The sequence below is a fragment of the Leptodactylus fuscus genome, chromosome 1, assembly GCF_031893055.1.
Source record: "Leptodactylus fuscus isolate aLepFus1 chromosome 1, aLepFus1.hap2, whole genome shotgun sequence".
Taxonomy (NCBI): domain Eukaryota; kingdom Metazoa; phylum Chordata; class Amphibia; order Anura; family Leptodactylidae; genus Leptodactylus; species Leptodactylus fuscus.
Window position 1 is genome coordinate 194,233,069 of NC_134265.1, and position 23,114 is coordinate 194,256,182.

Genomic DNA, 23,114 nt, shown 5'->3' on the forward strand with positions numbered 1-23,114 from the left:
ACACTAGGAGCAGACACTACATGTCGGACACCGACGGTAGTGTGAACGCTCCCTTACATCAGTAGGAAACAACAGAGAGATAACAGATTCAGCTTTATCAGCAAATTGCACTAATTGTCCTGCAGAGCTAGTGAATGACATCACTTGTCCTACAGGTCGTGGTTATGGTAACGCTGTGTAAACAATGGGAGGAATAAGTTCACATAACAGGCAAACAAAGCAGCATTTCTAAAGCAATATATTTAGGAAAAGTCTTCAATTTACATAAGCTACCAGTATAGATAGGATCCTTGAGCTGGGACAACCCCTTTAAATCTATATCAGTTAGAAACTGATGTACTTTTTCTATGTAACTCATGCCCATTCCCCCACAACCCGCTTTTGCAAAAAGAAGCACACTAGGCACAAAACAAGAGGTGTGGTGAACATCTGGCATAAGAAAGGGCTAAAATCCAAAAGATGCGCTTCATTATAGCCATTATAGACTAGAATAACTAAATAAACCTTTTATATGCACATGTAGTCGAAGACCCAAGAATAAGGTTTCTGACTGAGTAAATACAGTATTTAATAAACCCCATGATTTTTTTTTTCCTTTTAACAAAACCCACTTAAAATGGTCTAAGCTAACAGGATCTGTTCAGCATTGATGTGACCTCAGTTGTGTCATTTCATTGCTGGACACTGACAGGGGACTAAGAAAGTTTTGGCATGGTAGAGGATTGGTGAAGTAGGTATTACTCTTTTGGTTAATTTAGTCGGTTTTACAATCATTTTAACTTGTATCAAATTGTGATACTAATAAATATATGTATGTTTACAGTTTTATGTAAGCTAACATCCTTCTGCTTTAAGAAAACGACTTCCTTCACTTTTGTTTAGCTCCATTCGTAGCATATATACATCTGATTATTTGGATAAGAGCTGAAAAAATAGAATAGCTAGAAGGTCTTCTATAGTTCAACAATGGGTACTAGTACATATCTTTTTTTACTCTGTAGAGAATAGAAAAAGGAAAAATACCTGGTTTTCAAAAGCTGGTTTTATCGGTATTTGGGTGCTGTCAGTCACCCCTTCTCCATTCTCCCTTATGTAATAAACCAACAAGCGACTCAGAGGGGCCATAGTATGAGTTACAGGGAAGTGAATGTGTGTCATCCACACCTCACTAGATGAGAGATCCGTTGAAGCTGGAAAAAAGAAAATCACAGCAACTAAAACATTGAACATTGCCTAACAACCCAACAAAACATGTTCTGATGACAGAAATGTAATACAAACAAGCAAAGGCTAATGACAGCAACGCTTGTTTTTTGGAAAGGATGACAAGAAAGGATCTTTTGGACTGTAGACCTCAGTCTAGAGAGCCAAGGCTGGTCGTCATTTTATTTAGGTGAGGGATTCATACAGAATAATAAAGATTCTACAATTGCCTTCACAAAATCACATCTGTCAAATATATTACAAAGGGCTAGAATTCTGGAACACATTTATTCCATAGAAAGTTTCAGGTCTCTCACAGCAAAGTTAAAGAGTTAATATTAAAGCTAATACTATGTGTCACCAGATAGTCCCTATAACCTCATATTAGAAGAGAATGTATAACCATAGAGTCAGTCAATCTATGCACCTATCTTGCACCTATCTTGGGTGTTATTAAAGAAAGAGCTGGTGAAAGATAATAAGGCCTTTGGATTATTTTTAAAGCGTATTGAGGAGGTAAGAAAACATACCCGCTTCATTCTCAGCCGTTTCATTAAAAGCTTTGTCAAAGGTAACAGTTGGTGATCTCCTTGCCCTATGTAGAGTGATATTTTCAGACTGTTTTCCAGAAAGCACCAGGTTTCCACGAGATGCCACCTCATAATGCAAAGTGAAATTACATGGACAGGTGGATTTCACAGCAACCAGGGCATCTGTACCCACCTGCCATCAGGAGAGGAAAAACAAGTGACAAGACTCATATTGCACTTCACCTTTCATCAAAATCCTTCACATTGTTGAAGTCAATATACAAGACATCAGGCTTGTAAAATATTTAAAAAAAACATTTGTTTCTACTTGGGTTAGGTTTTTAAACTAACTCTGTTTTACGTCTCATCATTTATTATTATTTATTATGCTTACTTGTATAGCACCATCATATTCCGCAGCGCTTTACAGATATTGTCAGTCACTGTCCCATATAAGGCTCACAATCTACATTCCCTATCTGTATGTCTTTGGTGTGTGGGAGGAAACCAGAGTACCCGGAGGAAACCCACGCAAACACGGGGAGAACATACAAACTCCTTGCAGATGTTGCCCTTGGCAGGATTTGAACCAAGGACTCCAGCGCTGCAATGCTAACCACTGAGCCACCGTGCTGCCCCATCATCATATGCAAAGTTGCTGGTGAGAAGAAACCTTCAAATCATGTAATGTAATGAAGCTTTTATTCTTTATGTAAATTTACTACATGGCATGTGGTATATATCCAGGCCTCATGGTACACAAAGCTCTCTTGTTTCTGCAACTGACATATCACTGAGGCACAGCTTGAAAAGCTTATGAATTGTTGTACACACCACTGCTAAGAACTGCATATGGACAAATCTGGTGGTAGATTCCCTTTACGTATCACATGGATGACTCGCACTGACTACAAGTTCTTTCAAAAGAAATTTTTCACACAGTTCCAAAGAAAACTAAAACTCTCGAAGACAAAATTAGAACGGACAACTTTAGCATATTAAAGAGGTTTTACGGGACTAAGGAAATGTGACATAAGGCAAGAAATGCATAACCAAGTATTTTTATGTGTGTTTGGACCATTTTTACCATTCCTCATATTTTCAGGCTCATGCAATATACTTCCTGGTTTAGGATGCATTCACACTGTGTTTTGTGATGCTGATTTTGCCACAATAACTTAAGTAAAGAATCAGTGCTGAAAAAAGACTCTCATTGACTTCAATGGGTTCCATTTTACGCACGTAAAGTGGTAGCACCTCCTAGCATCCGCCTACTGCACCTCCTAGCACACTGTATACTTACTTACTCATGTATGTGTATATATTTACACACATATCTATATGTATACACACAATTATATTGTTGCATATATATGCATCATATAAATATATTTATTTATATATTTTATGTGACAGGACCAGGGGCAAAGTGGTAGAAGGAGTGTACATTTCTCCCAAGTTCTCATCATATACATGATCTAAATGCAGCTGAGAAAAAACGGTGTTCCTTGCTGAAGGGTATTACCAAAACCCTGGTAAAAAGGTCTGGCTGCTGGAGTAGGAGTATTGGATGTCTCTACTCTATTCAGCCACTTCAGATTTTGGGATGTGTGGGGTTAAATCCTTGATATCCTGAAGTGTGTATAAAAGGGCAGACGGCACACAGGTATATGGCTCTCCCTCTGCTCCTGGGCAAACCATCTGTGAGGTGAATTGCTGTAGATTGTATCTAGGGAGCTGTGCAGTAGGCCCAGCTCTTTTTAGTTACGATACCTGTTGATGAAGGTAGTAGCCGGATGGCTAGGATTTTACATTGTATTATTGTATTGTTTTGCCTGCACAAGTTCTAATAAAACTGATTGTGGTCAGTTGCACCACCCTTGGCTGGATTGAACTTTCTTTGATGTTCCTAAAGTCCTAGTCTATCTCAGGAGACTGCGATCCCTGAGCTAATCCCATTACAGGATTATATATATATATATATATATATATATATATATATATATATATATATATATATATGTGTGTGTGTTTGTGAATGTATGAGTAAATATAGTGTATAAAAATATGCACTATTATGTATTTACTGGGGGGCACTATTACTCTAATAGTGCCGAAATAGCACCCCTCACAGGTAATTTACCTGTTTTTGAGGGGGATATTACCTGTGAGGGGCACTACTAGGGCTATGTTACAGTAATAGTGCCCCTTCCCCCCAGTTCATAACATTATCTATGTGTGATGTTATGCACTGGGGACGGTTATTAAATGTGCACTATAAACCACAGTTAAAGTTACTAATTGTGTGGGGCACTATTGCGTCCATAGTGGCTTAATAGTGCCCCCCACCTGTAATAACCCCTCTCTAGCACCCCAAACACTGTTACTAGAATCATAATTACATTACCTGCATACTAATGTAGCTCTCAGCATCTCTTCTGACACACAGGATGTGTGTATCTCCTATTCTGCTCCTCGGTCTCAGCAGCACCATAGTGAAGGTTCTGGGAGCAGAATAGGAGATTCCCACATCCTGTATGTCAGAAGAGATCCTGGGAGCTGCATTAGTAACCAGGTAAATGGAAAGTGATCTACTACACCAGCAGCTTACTCTCAAAAATGGGTCCTGGGGAAACTTACAGGGGCTGGCCAATGCTCCTACACTGTGGATTGCATGCAGTATAGGAGTATCAGCATAGCTACTAGTCCACAGGGATCGGGGACCTCTGATCTAATTGGTTGCTATTATCGGCTCTGACGTATTTTTGCCTCAATGAATCCTATTGCTTTTGTATTGTAAGTTCTGTTGTTGTATAGCTCTCCTGGTATGCAAACCATTGCATAAATGATGACAGTGCACTTCCTGTACTCACCAGCAGTGGTTTCTCAGGTGGCTGAATGAGAAGGTGGCACTTGCTTGGAGAATACCAGCTACTTATAGATAAATAGTTTGGCAAATATTGCTCTTCTGTGGATTTTCCATCATAAGCTATAACTTTTGACTATGGAAGAGAAAAACGTTGATCAGCAACATAGAAAGACAAAAAAAAAATTGATTGTATGTGTGTAATGTGAAGATATATACACACATACATACAGACTCACTTTAATTTCTATATAGTGTATATATCTACTGTATATATTTATAAATTAGTAATACAGCTACATATACTCATACCTCAAGCCATACATACTGAGCTGCTGTTGGGATGGATGGTATCTGAAACTCAACTAAGCCATTTTGGGATACAAGTTCACTGGTATATACATTGTCTTTCGGAGTAAGTTCAGCTTTGATTCTCACAGTCACACCATCTGCAGGACTTCCATCTGGATATGTAACTTCAACCTAATCAAAGATGCATATTATTTCTTTGTTTATATAAAGGTCAATGATGGCTAAAAGTTGTTGTTTTTAGAATGCTGTGCAATTATTATTCATATATAAATTATTATGCCAGTTTAGGTATTCAGGAGCCAACAGTTATAATTTATTCATAACTTACTTTTCCTTGGTAAGGGAGACCTGGCTTGAACTGTTTTCGTGTATCTTTGGTATATTTAATGTCAATCAGTTGCTTTTGAATTGGAGTGTTGTCATCAAATGTGGTCTGTTTGCTCCCATCCACAGCAGCTACAGTGGCCCAAATGTGCACAGTCCCACGGAAGTGCTCTGAAAAGTCAGCTGGCATCATATCCTTAGCACAGATGTCGAACATTGCTGAACCGTAAATCTGAATTTTAGAAAATATAAAGCTAGAGTGTACAGAGTAGTATACATAGAGAATGAAGTGTGAAGTCACTAGAGACATATAAATGCAAACATGAACAACAATTTAAGTTCTCAAAAATCAATTTAACATAAATTCAGAATGATTAAAGACCTCCATTTATCCAGGAGAGTTTTATTCAAGTAATAGGATTTCCTCCCACATTTCAAAAGTACCTCAGTAGAAAAAAAGATCATAGTGATAGTTGCAGAAGGGACAGGACTAACAAACCTACCTGAAGCTAACACAAGAAAAAAAGTGCAAACTAACAGTAAAAAATCCCATAAAATCGCTTCCTCATTGTATTCATTGGGGGAAACAGCACAATGGGTATAAACCAGGCCACTAGAAGTTTTACAACAGGAATTCTAAAAGATGTCGGCTCCACCTCTGTGCTATACCCTATCCATAGACACTATGGTAACCAGCTTGTACTGGAGCAGTAGGAGAAAGACACAAAAACAAAAAAAGAACATAGAACCAAGACCACCATGAACTTGAACCAAAACAGCTCAGGAAGAAACGAAATGAAAAAAAAAAAAAAAAAAAGGTTCCTTCAATGATTACGAGGAAAGGATTTTACAGCGAGTACAAAATTTCATTCTTTTATTCAATTATTTCATTGAGGACACTTTGACTGACTTGGGGTGGCGGAAGCCTATGCTGAAAATCCCAGGAGGCACCAACACCTCTGGTGGAGTAAACCATCACACCGAGGGGTGGTGCCTTATTCTTGAGCCAATAGGTCTCCCTGATCGCAGACCGAATGCTTCTGGAGATGGAAGCATTGGAAGCAGTTAGGCCCTTGCAATGGCCCCCAGGGAGAACGGACAAGGTGCCTGAGGAACAGAAGGGGTCAGGAGAGACAAATAGACCCAGATCGCCCAGACCACATCCAGGGAATGAAGGGAACACTCACGTAGATGCTTGGGGTCTGGGCAGAAAGATGGTAAGACCATGTCCTCGCTGATATGAAAGTAAGAACCCACCTTAGGCAAAAAAGATGGTGGCGGACAAAGGACAACCTTGTCCTTTTGAAGAACAAGAAAAGGGGGCTTCCAGGACAGGGAAGGCATTTCAAAGACCCTGCTGATGGAGGTAATGGCCACCAGGAAAGCAACCTTCCAGGACAGAAGGCGAAGAGAGATCTCATGCCAAGGCTTGAAGGGGGCAGCCTGAAGCACCTCACAGATGAGATTAAGATCCCACAGTTCCACGGGAGGATGGAAGGGAGGAGCACAGTGAGGAAGGTCTTCACCTAATGTTGGAAGGCCAGAGTCTTTTGAAAAAGAATGGAAAGCACAGCAACCTGTTCTTTGAGAGAAGAAAGACCAAGACCTTAGTCCAGACTGTACTAGAGAAAAACCAGGATCCTGGGAAGAGAAAAGGAGAGCGGATGAAAATCATTACTCTCACACCAGCAGATGTAGGCCTTTCACATGCAATGATAGATCTTAAAAGGGATTCTACCATTAAAAACTTTTTTTTTCTCGTTGACATGACAGAATAGCCTTAAAAAGGCTATTCTTCTGCTACCTTTAGATGTCTTCTCTGCCCCGCCGTTCGGTTAAAATCCAGTTTTTTTGCCGGTATGCAAAAGAGTTCTCTCGCAGCAATGGGGGCAGGTCCCAGCGCTCAAACAGCACTGGGGGTGTCTCCAATGCTAAGAGAGAACTCTCCAGTGCTGCCTCCATCTTCTTCAGGAACGTGGTCGCGTCTTCTTCCGGGGGTTGGCTTCAAACTTATAGGGCTCGGGCAAAGCCAACTGCGCATGCCCGCCGGACACAAGAAAATGGCCACTTACAATACTGTGTAAGCTGCCATTTTCTTGTGCCTGGCGGGCATGCGCAGTCGTCTGTTCCTGAAGAAGATGGATACGGTGCTGGAGACTTCTCTCGCAGCAATGGGGACGTTCTCCAGGCTGTTTGAGCATTGGGGTCCGCCACCAGTGCTGTGAGAGAACTCATATGCATAACGGCGAAAAACGGGATTTTAACCGAACAGCTTGGCGGAGAAGACATCTAAAGGTAGGAGATGAATAACCTTTCTTAAGGCTATTCTGTCGTGTCAACGAGAAAAAAAAGGTTTTTAATAGTAGAATCCCTTTAACTAACGATGTTTTCCAGGCCTTCAGCATGATCATGGATAACAGGCTACGAAAAACCATGATGCTTCAGAACCTCAGCTTTAACAGCCAGACCGTTAAACGCAGCTGAGGCAAGGTGGGGTGGAACTTTGGTCCTTGATAAAGAAAATCAAATTGCAGAGAAAGATGCCAAGGAGCATCCACCATCAGGAACATGAGTTCCAAATATCAAGCCCAGTAGGTTCAATACAGAGCCACCAGGATGACTGGAACCCTCTCGGTCTTGATTTTCTTGAGCACCCGAGGTAGAAGGGGAACGGGAGGGAACATGTACAGAAGGCGGATGTTTGACCAGGAAATTACTAGAGCATTGGCAGCAATGGTTAGAGGATCCTGGGACCTGACCACGTAGTGGGACAGCTTGTGGTTTAAACTGGAGACAAGGAGGTTGATATCGGGTGTGTCCCACTGGGAGTACAGCTGGATGAAGATTTTCTGATGAAGTGAGTGTTCCACTTGCACGGGTCAAACTTTTCTCAGCTTAAGTAACGTACCGCCCAACTGTCCACGCCCATTGTGAGAATGGGTTTTGTAGGAGAAATGGGAACGATTTAGGGAGATTCTTACACTAAACTATCTGCCATCATCGGGCACCGCAGGGTCACCCCTACACTGGACCTTGCACATGGTAGTAAGGTCAACGGTATTCCAGCCGCCAATGTGAGAAGTGGGGACTGGGTGACTAGCGAATCGCTTTTTGTAGAGCACTACACCCGCAGGAGAGTATGACTAGTGTGGTGTACACACTGAAGACCCCCTGCACCTGAAAGGCTAAAACAGTTTAACAAAGAGTCTGTGGAGAGAGTATAGCCCAGAGACGAGGCTGACTTCTTACTATTCCTAGTGTCAGCCTCCTTGTAGTGAAGGTCTATACCCATAGTGCTGTGCCCTCCACTGAATATTTGAAGAAAAAAAAAAAATCTCCTAACCACTTCAGTATTGTAGAGTAAGGAATGACTTCTCTCAACCATTTGAAAATGAGCCTGTATGGACTGTAATGTTACTGAATAATTTCATGAATCTCCCCAGACAACCCTTTTTAAGTTTTAACCAGTACACTGTTTTATCTATCTTGCTTCACTTGCCAGATACAGCTAACTATGTGTCCTCAGTATGTACTGGACATTGTCTAGGTTACAGTCCACCAGTAACATTAATCCAAGGACAAATTGGCAATATATGTCACTGGGAAAATTTGCAGTGGGCTGACTAGAATAGGCGACGCTAGGCTTATCGGACGCTGGACCATTGCAGCCTCAATTCTATATCTTGAGAATCTTTTTTTGACAAACCACACGAGATTCGCTGAACAAAGTTCGCCCAGACGTTTTGTTCAGACCAAACAGGTTCACACAGAATCTCATATTATACTCTGGGGCCTCTTCAGACTTCAGAGTATAATAAATGGAGGTCCAGGGTGAATTGCTTGAACATAATAGACAGGGTTTCTTGCCTTTCCTGGGCCTGGGCTCCAATCTTTTGGCCCCTTTTGATCTTAAGAGCAGTCATGAATGACAGCAGAGACCCCCGAGACCTGTGATTTGGGTCATGACACAAAATGAAGCCAGCGTAACTCATGCGAGTCATTTTGTGTCATAATGTCGATGGGCCTCAGCGGCCTCTGATGTCATTCATGACGTCTTTAATACCAGATGAAGCCAGAAGATTGGAGCCAGAGCCCAGGAGAGGAGGGTTACACTGTTTATTATGTTTGATCTCCTCCAGTGGACCCCTAGCATTCCAGTGTCTGACTCTATTGTGCTTCATTTTCCCTGCTCCGCACAGTGGCCTTAGCAGTCACTGGAGAGAGACTGGTGATGTCAGCCACATATGTCCTCGGCGATCATGTGGGGTGCATAGGTTCCGAGGATCAAAGCACAAAGTGTAACTGAACAGGCTATGGAACGGAAACCAGACTGCCAGATAGTATGTTTTTCTTTTATTATGTAACACCTGCCATGAGCCCTTCCAAAGTTTGTCCAAACTAGCATTGTAAATTAGTTCTGTATGTAATATATCTGTTTAACATTGCATAAAAAAATCATTTAATCATTTAAAAATAATAATAATAAAAAAAAAATCATACAATCCCTTACCTCCATGGTTTTGAGCACCTGGTGTCCAATTTCATGTCTGTAGTAGCCAACACCCATCACAGTCATATTGATTGTTAGTGATCCTCTTACAGGCTTCCCAAAGGTATATCTAAGAATATGAGATCAACTAAAGTAATTGAAGCGTTTGGCTGGACCTCAAAATAACCCTGACCCTGAAGACAAGACTTTTAGTAAGGCTTCTATTATTGCAGTAGACATTGTTGCAGTAGACATTGTTGTGGAGTCAACTAAATTCATAGTAGCAGTAGGGGTAAACATGAAAAAAATATTCAAAGAGAACAGAGAAATAAGTTTTGAGACATTGTATTACCATAACTGTCACTTACTGTACCTTGCCAAGACCTTTCCTTTTTCACAGACATTTATATCCCAAATAAAGGAGGGCGGACTTATAACCAGCTCAAACTTTGGAAGCACTGAAAAAAATATGAACAAACATGTAATTGTGTATGTATTAATGTATATACATAGGTAAATGCACAACTGTATTTTGGACTCCCCTATATTTTCCATTTATTTTATGTTAAAATAAAAATACTAAATGTAAGAGTTAGCCACCAAAAATTAACCCTTTATAAGAGCAGCTGTGAAATCAAAATGCTTTTGTTTGTTTTTTTAACAATGAGTTAGGCCTCACAATGTAGCTCATGTACTTATTCTACACTGGTATAAGTGGTACCAGTAGCAGACAAGTCCTTAGAGCAGCGGTTCTCAACCTGTGGGTTGTGACCCCAGCAGGGGTCCAACGAACAAAACACAGGGGTCGCGTAAAGCCATCGGAAAATACATATTTCCGATGGCTTTAGTCGCTGAGAAGTCGCGCTACTGTTTGCAGCAGCGCGGGAGGTATGTCCTGATTTCAACTCATCAGTGTCCTACGGACGCCAATGAGCTGAATACATAGGCGATTAAAGCAGGAGCTGTCACAGCTCAGCTCCTGCTTTAACGCTGCGCTCTGGCTCCTGCATTTGTAGGCGCGATGTGATGATGTCACATCGTGCCTACAACTATGTGAGTAAGTGAGACTGTGGAGAGAGCTGCGGGGGAGCGTTGGAATGGTGGGTATAAGTGTTTTTTTTGTGTTAAACATTAAGGTGGAACATAATGAAGGGGGCCCATGAAACTGGGGGCAGATGAAGAGGGGGGGGGAGAACGTCATGACACTGGGGAAGATGAAGGGGAGGGAGAACGCCATAACACTGGGTCAGATGAAGAGGGGGAGAACAGCATGACACTGGGGCAGATGAAGGGGGGGGGACGGACGGCATGACACTAGAGCAGATGAAGGGGAGGGGACGGCATGACACTGGAGCAGATGAAAGGGGGAGAGAACGACATGAAACTTTGGGCAGAGACGGGGGGGGGGACATGAAACTGGGGGCAGAGATGGGTGGGACATCAAACTGGGGACAGAGATGGAGGGGGGACATGAAACTGGGGGCAGATGAAGGGTGTATATGAAACGAGGGAGAGACGGAGGGGGGGACATATAATTAGGAGGATTATACTGTGTGGGAGCACATGAAAAATGAATGAGAATGGGCGGAGTCAACATAAGTGGGTGGAGCCAAATCTCCCTTTTGCTGTTGTTCAAAAGTTGGGAGGTATGCAGACTGTCTGTGAAAAATTATTTTTTTGTTTGGGGTCACCGCAACATGAGGAACTGTATTATAAAGGTTGATAACCACTGCCTTAGAGTTAAAGAGGACCTATCATCAGATTGGGCAAAGGCAGTTCCATATACTGCTGGAAAACCAACAGTGCGCTGAATTCAGGTCAGGTACGTCCTTCTTCACAGCAGCGCCTATCGCGCTGTACAGTGTGAGCGGGGAGGAACGCCCCCCTCCTCTCCTGATAATACTCATCTATGGACGAGAAGGATGTTCCTGACAGACTGTGAGGAATGCCCTTCTGACTGTAAAGAGCTACAGTACTGGGAGCGATAGCTCTTTACCCAGGGCACAGATCGGGAAAGCCGACAGTGCACTGAATTCAGCGCACTGTCAGCTTTCCAGCAGTATATAGAACTGTCTGTGCCTAATCTGATGAAAGATCCTCTCTAAGCACATAACCATATGTTAAGCATAAGGTCCTTGCATTAGAATCCTGGTGTAAGTTGCACCTTGTCTTTGGTGCACATCCATTTAGACAAATTTATTAATGATTTGCAGCAAAAAGAACAGATGTGTCATGCTTGTCACTTTTCAAAAGTGTTTTGACAAGGGGGTGTGGTTTTGAGTCCTAAAACGCACCAAATTTATTACTGGTCAGTTATTTGCCATAAAGGCTGCTCTAAGTAACACACCAACAAAGAACTCACCATACTTCTGTACAGCAAATGATTTGTTAAACACATGGCCCTGAGTTTCTGCAAAAATCAGCCACTCCCCAAACACCGGTTGATCAGATAGAGGAAAGCTCATGTTAATAAGACCTGTCAAATGAAGAGGTAGAGACATTATAACATATTTTGGAAAAAGGAAATGCTTTTTAAGGCTAAGGCCCCACGGGACGATCCGCAGCGCTAAAACACTGCAGGAAGAAACGCGGCAGGAACACATTGCGGTTCTTCCCGCAGCGCTTTAAACAGAAAGTTCACTAAGGTTTCCATCCACTTTGCCTGTACTGTATAACGCCGCAATTTTTCCTGTGGCGATCCCCTCGCTGGCAAATCACGGCGTTTCTGCCCCGTGGGTCCCCGGCCTAAGTAATATTTAGGCTAAAGCGCCACGTTGCGGAAACGCAGCTTCTTTTGTTGCAGATTTTGCTGCAGTTTTTTGAGCCAAAGCCAAGAATGGCTATAAAGGGAATGGGAAATATAAAGGCTAAAAAAAAAAAACAACAAAGTCTGCAACAAAAGAAGCTGCATTTCCCGCAATGTGGGGATATCCAAAATGAAAAAAAAAAAAAAAATATGACAACCTAATCTAAACGGATAAAGAGAATGGAGCAGGAAGCAGAAAGCTCAGTTCTCCGATTCAGTTCAGCCGGTGCACAGAGAACACAATTGTCTGCTATCTACTCAATTCTCTGTCTGCTGTAAACAGCTTAACAGAGTACTGGCTGCTGCACTATCCCCTATAAGATCTAACCTATAGTAGTGCTTTTTTTTGTTGTTGTTTTTTTAAACTAATTTTCATTGAAAGAGTTTTAAATTTTACAAAACATCACAGAAACAAGGGGCAAACATAGAGAAAAAACAGGAACATATGGTAAAAAGTAACAAGGCAAATAGCACTAGATCATTCCAGCGATGGGGACAAAGTACAGACAACAAAACTATGAATGTGGGGGAAAGGAGAAGGGGAATGAATAAGTGGGGCCGTCAGATTCTCCAGTCTGCGCACATCTTTCACTCGAGCAATAAGGTCCATGAAGGAAGGGGGGGAAGCTTTCTTCCATCGGAGGGCGATAAGCGTCTTAGCTACAGTGCATAAAAGGAGGAACAATTTGGAAGACTGTTTGCCAAGATGTACAGGTGGGAGGTTCAGGAGGTATACGAGGGGATCAAGTGGGACCGCACAGATAAACAAATCGTCCGTAAGGGACTCAACCTCCGACCAAAAGGGGTGAATCCTCAAGCATTCCCAGAAAATGTGATACAAGGTGCCAAACCCGAGTACCACATCTCCAACATTGAGGAGAGATATTGAGTTGAGAGAATGAAGCAAGGAGGGGGTATGATACCAATGCATCAACAATTTGTATTGGCTCTCGCGGAACGTAATACAGGTGGAGGACTTGACTGCACGAGACCAGATAATTTGCCATTGGGAGGGAGAGATCTGCCTATTCAATGCCCTAGAATAGCCAAACGATGAATCCAGGAAACAATCTCTGATTAAAACGTAGCCTTTATTTTGATAAATATCCAGAATAAAAAATATATGTCGGTATTAGTATTTCAAAAATGGTCCATGATGGCAAGTGGAAAAGACGGCGTCTGGCTGACGCGTTTCAGAGCGCTACAGGGGCTCCTTACGCATAGCCTGACGAAACAAATGCAAATGCTCCTCTATATAGTGAAGACTACTGATTGAGCAGCTGCAAAGAACCGGAAATACAAAGGCTGATAATATAACATACAAAAACAACATAATAAGATAAAATCCAAAACGCATACAAAAACATATACAATAATAAAAATAATGGACATAATGTATGATGTTACAAAAAAGCAGCCTCATTATAGATTGTTCAGTACGCATTCTTTTTTATAGCCCTAAATATATAGTACTGGCAACAAAAGAACATATACATAGATCTAGAATAGACATTGGCCCTTAATAAAGATGGCCGAATTGATGTCTAATGCTCATGCGCAGGTTTGAGTCCCGATCATGTGACTTATATATCTGCAGAGAGAGAGTTTAAAATGCAAAAACTGAACTTATTGACTCGATATAAATGAAGATGTTTACAACTATAGGTAAGTGTAATCAAAATTATATTGTATTACGTATCTGGTCTTAATCTCACTGGTTCTAAATATGCTTAACAAAAAGGTAGATGATTATTTATATGAATACAAACAAATAATCACTCCTGACTAGAATACCTGTACTGAAATTTAATACTCCTAAACAAGAAAGAAAGGAGGAAGCGCAATAAATAACATTTATGTTTTATAAATATAAGAAAGATCACTTTTAAAATTTAACCCCTTCGGGACCCGGGTGTCCAATTTCAGGATTTAAGGCTTCCCTTATCCGAACCTGTTGTTCCCAATTGCCATTCCTTTTGGGTTTTGAAACCCTTTCTATACCTTTAAAAGTGAATGTCGATAGATTGCCATCATGTACATCTCTAAAATGTTTGGTAACACCAGTTATTTTGGTTGATTTCTCATTGGAAATTGAGTATAAATAGAGGAGCATTTGCATTTGTTTCGTCAGGCTATGCGTAAGGAGCCCCTGTAGCGCTTCAAAATGCGTCAGCCAGACGCCGTCTTTTCCACTTGCCATCATGGACCATTTTTGAAATACTAATACCAACATATATTTTTTATTCTGGATATTTATCAAAATAAAGGCTACGTTTTAATCAGAGATTGTTTGCTGGATTCATCGTTTGGCTATTCAAGTTTACCTCAAGCTGGGAGGCTGGTTTCCGTGCAAGTACATCCACTGAGGAGGACTACAACACGGCATTATCAGAGTGGATTCCACAACTGGTCATTGATCGGAGACACGTGAGTGAGCTGACACGTCCCTATACTAGTTTGTTTCTTATTCAATGCCCTAGACCACCTCTCCATATATTTATGAAAGATAGAGCTCCGCTCCTCAGAAGACGTGAGGATCTAATAGATACTGGAGATAAGGCCAGCCGTGGGAGTACCAGCACGACACAGTCTCTCAAAGGATGTTGGCTGTGAGACCTTCAAGGAACCAAATTGGGTATGGGCAAAATGAACAATCTATTGATAGTGTAGCCACTCGGAGGCAGGTAGGTGCAGGTCAGTTACAAAATAGTTGAAAGGTCTGATCTCCAAGGACAATGGGTTGACGAGGTCAGCAATACAGAAAAGACCCAGTTTGCTCCAGGGTTTCACCAGAGCAGAAATGAGTCCCTCCGGGAGGAGGGGGGTTATACAGGAAGGAAATCATAGATGAGCACTTGGAAGCCAGAGGGAAAATTTTAGAACAGGTGAGCCAGATAGACCTCGTAAAGCGTATAGGGCCCAAAAGGGGAGTGGAAGGGAAGTAGTGCTTTTTCTTAATTAATGCTACACATTCAACTCACCACAGCAGATTGGATTTAGGTCCGTCCACTGAATAATCCTAGATCCACGCGGATCCTTGAACCAATATCAATAAATCCAGTTTAATATAAAAAAATAAGGCAAAAATCAAGTAGACAGCAATACAAACATAGCAAGATTTTCTAGATGTTAGCAGTGTTTTAGTCATTAATGATGGAATGTCACAAGAGCAAAGGTCAATAGTAAAATTTAGGTGACAGAGGCATTTTTATAGGTAAAGTCCCATAAATAGAAGGGACACAGGGATTGTTGTGATTAAAAAAATTCAATATAACCGTGTACATTTAATTTTTTGGTTTATTGCAAATCAGTTAAGAGGGAAGAAAGTTATGAGAAGGGGTAGAAAGAATGGTTTAGGATAGCCTAGAAAAAAAAAAAGATATTGCAATTGTCAACAAGAAGTAACAGTGATGTGAACTAACACATTAACTACTATTTGAACATTATACTAAGTGGATTATCAAAACTTACCATTATGTAAGCTTCCACCTAAGATAAAAATAAAATATTGGCAAATAAGATGAAAAGGTAATATGTATTACTGTATAACCCAAACGAGAAAAAAAAACTGAATGCAATGATTTGGAAATGTCATATAATATTTTACTCACAATAGAACACATCACAAGTCCATTTTATTAAAAATATATATATATATATATATATATATATATATATATATATATATATATATATATATATATATATATATTCTTATTTTTAAAAAAAAAAAAAAAAATACTTATTTAGAAATAGATGGGAGCAATACATCTCAAAAATGTTTGGACAGGGCCATGTCTACCATTGTGTAGGATCTCCTTACAAAAAACAGCTTTAAAGGGGTTGTCCAGGCAAAAACGGACAACCCTTTTAACATTTATTTTAAAATTTTATTCACTGCCAGAGATAAAAAAAAAGCATCCTCAGCGAAGGGCCTGAATGTCACTACCTGTGACATTACGGGGCCTCTTCCTGAGGCCTGCTGACACCCACTAAAGACCCAGGAGAGCAGAAGAATAGGGACGCATGAAAGGATACTGGGGAATCGAGGACAAATGAGTATGCATTTTTTTTATCTTATTCACTGCCGCTGGCAGATTTAAACATTAAAAGAGTTCTCCAAGGGGCAACACGGTGGCTCAGTGATTAGCACTGCAGCCTTGCAGTGCTGGAGTCATGGGTTTGAATCCCACCAGGAACAACATCTGCAAGGAGTTTGTATGTTCTCCCCGTGTTTGCGTGGATTTCCTCCCATTCTACAAAGACATACTGATAGCGGGAAAAAAATATATACATTGTGATCTCTATATGGGATTGGGGAACCCCTGACCATCTTTGCTTCTGATCAATTCTGCCTCCAATATGCTGTTTTTATTCAAACTCATGTGGTTTCATTGAAAATTGACCCTTCAGTTGTTTTTCATCACTAAGTTTTCTAGCCTTTTGGTAACCCTGTCTCAGCTCTTATGAGTTGTACTGATACCATTAAATTCTAAAGGAGTTAATTTTTCAAATGAAACTTTTTGGAATTGGAGTGGTTTATGTCATCGTGATAATACAATTAAAATTATTCTGGGTCAACCATAATACAGTATTTGGCTAAAAAGAAAAAAAAAGAAAAAAAACTTAAAAGAGGTATTAAAATTGGCTAAAAAGAAAAAATAAATAAATTAAAAGGGGTATTAAACTGTGTCTGCCCTTTTTCATAGGGCCTTAGTACCCTTATTGGCAGCATGGTTGTTGCAATGTTCACTGTGACTATAACTATGCCATCTCAAAGCCTTTGTTCATCATGAGGATGAATTACTCTTGGGCCAGTGGTCTACACTATAGTGGCACCAGTAGGATTTGGATATTGTACTTAGACTATCCAGAAAGGGCAGGAGATCTTGTAACTTACAAAATATCACTAGCAAATTATTTAGCTATTTCTTTTAAATGATCTGACTTACCTTCTCTTTGGCTGGTCGTAAATCTGGTGTCACCATGTACATATTGATAAGCACTGGAGACAGAATTTAAAGGAAGACTGAAGATAAGGTAACATTCATGAAATAAATGTTAGGACAGGACAGACAAGTATATAGTAAGTCTTACCTTTTTGTTTGGGTTTATACACTGGTTTATCAGTTTGTATAAATAACGATAACCCTCTGCTATCCACAGTAACAGTCGTAGAGTTATGGAAAATGAATCCGCCATCATTTAAATGACGATTGCCCCAAACCTTCAGGTGAGCTTGACCTCTCAGTCCTGGTGGAACCTGTAAAGTAGTCAAACTCTTCAAGGTACAGAAGATCGGTTGATGAACAGGAAATTCCAGTAAGGCTGTGTTCACATCTACACTAAACGCTCCGTTTGGGGTTTTTTCCAGTTTCAGTAAATATATGTTATTTGTATAATGAAAAGTTATACAAGTTTCCAATATACTTTCTGCATCAACTCCTCAAAGTTTTTTAGATTTCTGCTTGGTGTTATTGTTACTTCCAGTGGCTAAAAAATCAGCCCATGGTCATGTGATGTACATGTCATGATCATGTGATATACGGTCCATGGTCATGTGATGAGCACACTGGTGTCAGATGTCTGATTATGGTCCTATGACTATAATGAGTCGTCACCTAAATCTATCACATGACCATGGACGGATTTTTGTTCACTGGAAGTGGCTAATGAATGACAGCAAGCAGAGATCTAGACTACAGTGAAGAATTGATACAGTAAGAATATTGGAAAAAGATAGAACTTTTTATTAATATAAACAAGCTCATTTCACTGCAGACATACGTGCAGCCTAAATTCCATTATACTGAATACTGTATATTTAGTTTTAGAAAGCACAAGATACAACAAAATTCCATCAGTGTATAGAATGCTACAATTCAGATGGGAAGAGTACGGAGGCCAAATGTTCATAGGATGTAAAAAGACCAAATCATTTAAGAATATCAAGTATTTTTGAATGAAATAAGATAAAGCTAAACATAAAATAAGATAAGATAAGAATACCTCCCTTCCCCCCCCAAAAAAAAAAAAAAAAATCAAATAAAAATTTCCATGAAGCTTACTGATTGTACAGCCATAGAGTTGAGACGCCATATAATGTGGCTGAATGGGTAGGACTAACCTATTTTAAATCTTGCAACATGATTAACCACAACCACCACCACTAACCACAACAATTCATAATTGATTATCGCAATTTCAAACAACTACAGATTATAACGATACAATACATCTAATATCTTAGAAATGATAGCAGTGGGTAGCAAATGTGTTCATATAAATATTCAATATGTAATCATAGGAAGTGTAAAAATTTTCAGATATGAAGTTGACAAGCATCTATTCTCCTTAAATGTCTAATATGTGTTTAAGGTGTCCCCCCTTGCTTACACATATTTCCTCATGGCTCTTATTCTGCCTAATGTATGCATTAATGTCACCTTTCCCTCAGCTCACATCTCTTTATAAGGGAGGAAACGTACAGTAAAAGAAGCAGAGAATTAGAAAATCTCTACATCATATGTTCATTTTTTATTGATACCATTCTTTTTCTTTAGTTGAGGACTGAGAAATACATATGTGATATATAAAAGACTAGCATCTGCCCGCAAAGAAGTCTGCCAGTTGGCATTGGCGCTGTGCCACTTATATTTAGGCATTGGTGTTTGGTTAGGACTCTTCATGTGGCCCCACGTTGACCCCTGCGCGCCCTGACCCCATTTGCCCCTCGCCTGTCCCCGCGGCCTCTCTACCTACCACCTTGCTCTCATTCCCCCCTTGTCCCGCACCGGTTTAGGCCTCCGCGATGATACTCCTTCCCTGTCCCGCGTCCCCCTCTTTATCTCATGGCCCTGCCCCCCCCAGGGCACCTCCTGCGGAACCTGCCTCTCCCTGCGCCCTTTGTCATGGCGCACCGGCTCCCCTCTCCCTCCCTCGGCCCCCCCAGAACAAACATCCAAAAACACAAATATCCAAACACACAAACCCACAAACATTCAAACACACAAACTTTCACATTTATAACACAGGTCAACAGCATTTTTGGGGCCAAAGATATTTCAACGAATTTAGGGTAACTTTGGGGTGCTGATTCTGAATATGTCATCAGTTTTGCCAGATTGGCTCAAGTTTTTGAGATTTGAGATTCCATGTTAGGATACTCCCATTTTCGTTTCTTATGCTTCTTGAATCCTTGCACTTGCACTGCACAGAAATAACAGTCATCATGATGATTTTTTTGTTCTCTCCACACCATTGGAACACCAAATTTGAAGCTTTTTCTTTGTCCTTTGCTCCATTTTCGTAATAATTCGATACATGCTTTGCACACTATGTGTGGTGCCCAAGACTTGTCTTGGTCCCCAAGCATAACCTCAAAATAGGCCAAATACACTTTTTTTATGAAGTCTGTTATGTTTCTTCTATGTTTTTGCAGTGTATATTCACCACAAATGTAACAGAATGAGTCTGGATCGTTAAGACAACTTCTTCTTGATGAGTTCATGCTTTTCATTGGAAAACAGACAACAACATAAAGTTAGTGCAAAAATCAAGCTATGAACAAACTTTTAGAACACTAATTAACAAAAAACTATATTGAGAACTGCTCAGTTCAAGTACTAATCCAAAGAAATTAATGAGATGATGCGTCGCATTTACCAACAAGTGCTATAAATAAGATACCAAAAATCTCAAAAACTTGAGCCAATCTGGCAAAACTGATAGCATATTCAGAATCAGCACCCCAAAAATACCCCAAATTCATTAAAATATTTTGGACACCAGTAAATTTTTTTTTTTTTGTTGACCTGTGTAATAGTAGGATACAGCTTAATTTGCATTTATTTTTGCATTAAGTGTGGGCTCTTAAAGTTGAATTCCCTTTGGTTAGTCCTCTCATAATGGTGACTTTAATCAGCTGAATAATAATTTTTACGGAAAAACACTGAATACATCACTTATAGAGATGAGCGAACACTAAAATGTTCGAGGTTCGAAATTCGATTCGAACAGCCGCTCACTGTTCGAGTGTTCGAATGGGTTTCGAACCCCATTATAGTCTATGGGGAACATAAACTCGTTAAGGGGGAAACCCAAATTCGTGTCTGGAGGGTCACCAAGTCCACTATGACACCCCAGGAAATGATACCAACACCCTGGAATGACACTGGGACAGCAGGGGAAGCATGTCTGGGGGCATAAAAGTCACTTTATTTCATGGAAATCCCTGTCAGTTTGCGATTTTCGCAAGCTAACTTTTCCCCATAGAAATGCATTGGCCAGTGCTGATTGGCCAGAGTACGGAACTCGACCAATCAGCGCTGGCTCTGCTGGAGGAGGCGGAGTCTAAGATAGCTCCACACCAGTCTCCATTCAGGTCCGACCTTAGACTCCGCCTCCTCCGGCAGAGCCAGCGCTGATTGGCCGAAGGCTGGCCAATGCATTCCTATGCGAATGCAGACTTAGCAGTGCTGAGTCAGTTTTGCTCAACTACACATCTGATGCACACTCGGCACTGCTACATCAGATGTAGCAATCTGATGTAGCAGAGCCGAGGGTGCACTAGAACCCCTGTGCAAACTCAGTTCACGCTAATAGAATGCATTGGCCAGCGCTGATTGGCCAATGCATTCTATTAGCCCGATGAAGTAGAGCTGAATGTGTGTGCTAAGCACACACATTCAGCACTGCTTCATCAAGCCAATACAATGCATTAGCCAGTGCTGATTGGCCAGAGTACGGAATTCGGCCAATCAGCGCTGGCCAATGCATTCTATTAGCCCGATGAAGTAGAGCTGAATGTGTGTGCTAAGCACACACATTCAGCACTGCTTCATCAAGCCAATACAATGCATTAGCCAGTGCTGATTGGCCAGAGTACGGAATTCGGCCAATCAGCGCTGGCTCTGCTGGAGGAGGCGGAGTCTAAGGTCGGACCTGAATGGAGACTGGTGTGGAGCGATCTTAGACTCCGCCTCCTCCAGCAGAGCCAGCGCTGATTGGTCGAGTTCCGTACTCTGGCCAATCAGCGCTGGCCAATGCATTCTATTAGCCCGATGAAGTAGAGCTGAATGTGTGTGCTTAGCACACACATTCAGCTCTACTTCATCAGGCTAATAGAATACATTGGCCAATCAGCGCTGGCCAATGCATTCTATTAGCTTGATGAAGCAGAGTGTGCACAAGGGTTCAAGCGCACCCTCGGCTCTGATGTAGCAGAGCCGAGGCTGCACAAGGGTTCAAGTGCACCCTCGGCTCTCCTACATCAGAGCCGAGGGTGCGCTTGAACCCTTGTGCAGCCTCGGCTCTGCTACATCAGAGCCGAGGGTGCGCTTGAACCCTTGTGCACACTCTGCTTCATCAAGCTAATAGAATGCATTGGCCAGCACTGATTGGCCAGAGTACGGAATTCGGCCAATCAGCGCTGGCCAATGCATCCCTATGGGAAAAAGTTTATCTCACAAAAATCACAATTACACACCCGATAGAGCCCCAAAAAGTTATTTTTAATAACATTCCCCCCTAAATAAAGGTTATCCCTAGCTATCCCTGCCTGTACAGCTATCCCTGTCTCATAGTCACAAAGTTCACATTCTCATATGACCCGGATTTGAAATCCACTATTCGTCTAAAATGGAGGTCACCTGATTTCGGCAGCCAATGACTTTTTCCAATTTTTTTCAATGCCCCCAGTGTCGTAGTTCCTGTCCCACCTCCCCTGCGCTGTTATTGGTGCAAAAAAGGCGCCAGGGAAGGTGGGAGGGGAATCGAATTTTGGCGCACTTTACCACGTGGTGTTCGATTCGATTCGAACATGGCGAACACCCTGATATCCGATCGAACATGTGTTCGATAGAACACTGTTCGCTCATCTCTAATCACTTACACTGTGGTCAATGTGGTTTCCAAGGCATTTAGCTGTTTTTCACTATGTGGGGCCTTAGCCTTAAAATGCTTAAAAATAGCTTAACATAGTCCATATGGAATGTTTTATGCAGGTGAGATACAAATTTAATAAAACATACTCCAAACAAACACTCCAATCACACTGAAGTTCAGGCACTTTATGATTTCTGTGGAAGTCAGCTCTATATTTTTCAGCCAGTAAAGTATGACATTTGAACATGTTATCATACAGTAATGTTAGAATTTTATAACGTTAAATAATTTTTATAATCATCTGAATTGGACGCTTACCTTGATTTTCACTGTGCCTTTATCTGAGGGAAAAAAAAATCAAATTATGAGTGATGAATGAGTAACTACAACAGATTGCTGTGCAAAGAAAATACCGTAAGTACTAGAGTATAAGCTGATCTGAATATAAGCTGAGGCCCCTAATTTTACCACAAAAAACTGGGAAAACTTACTGACTAAGCCGAGCGGGTCGAAAATCCACCATTGCAGATAAAAAGTCTGTTCATGTGCATTACAGCTTAGTAACTCCATGTGCCTCAGTAATAGCAGTTAACTCCATTATGTCCCTCACATTAACCCCCTGTGTGCCTCACATATGAGTTAATGATATGTGGGACATATGGAGGTAATAATCAGGTATCTTCATAATTAAGGTCCTTT

The 23,114-nt window shown here is 41.0% G+C and overlaps 1 protein-coding gene across 1 annotated transcript in view; it reads right to left on the reverse strand.

Annotated features, from left to right (window-relative positions):
* CPAMD8 (C3 and PZP like alpha-2-macroglobulin domain containing 8) overlaps positions 1–23,114 on the reverse strand; it is a 125,777-nt gene that overhangs the window by 77,415 nt on the left and 25,248 nt on the right. Inside the window, exons 3-15 of the mRNA XM_075281044.1 lie at positions 22,734–22,756; positions 17,628–17,793; positions 17,483–17,535; positions 16,002–16,019; positions 15,512–15,566; positions 12,087–12,200; positions 10,098–10,182; positions 9,746–9,854; positions 5,240–5,467; positions 4,912–5,082; positions 4,607–4,735; positions 1,734–1,926; positions 1,024–1,190 (exon numbers count right to left, since the gene is read on the reverse strand). Of these exons, the coding sequence (XP_075137145.1) occupies positions 1,024–1,190; positions 1,734–1,926; positions 4,607–4,735; positions 4,912–5,082; positions 5,240–5,467; positions 9,746–9,854; positions 10,098–10,182; positions 12,087–12,200; positions 15,512–15,566; positions 16,002–16,019; positions 17,483–17,535; positions 17,628–17,793; positions 22,734–22,756 (1,511 nt within the window). The remainder of the gene's footprint in view (positions 1–1,023; positions 1,191–1,733; positions 1,927–4,606; positions 4,736–4,911; positions 5,083–5,239; positions 5,468–9,745; positions 9,855–10,097; positions 10,183–12,086; positions 12,201–15,511; positions 15,567–16,001; positions 16,020–17,482; positions 17,536–17,627; positions 17,794–22,733; positions 22,757–23,114) is intronic.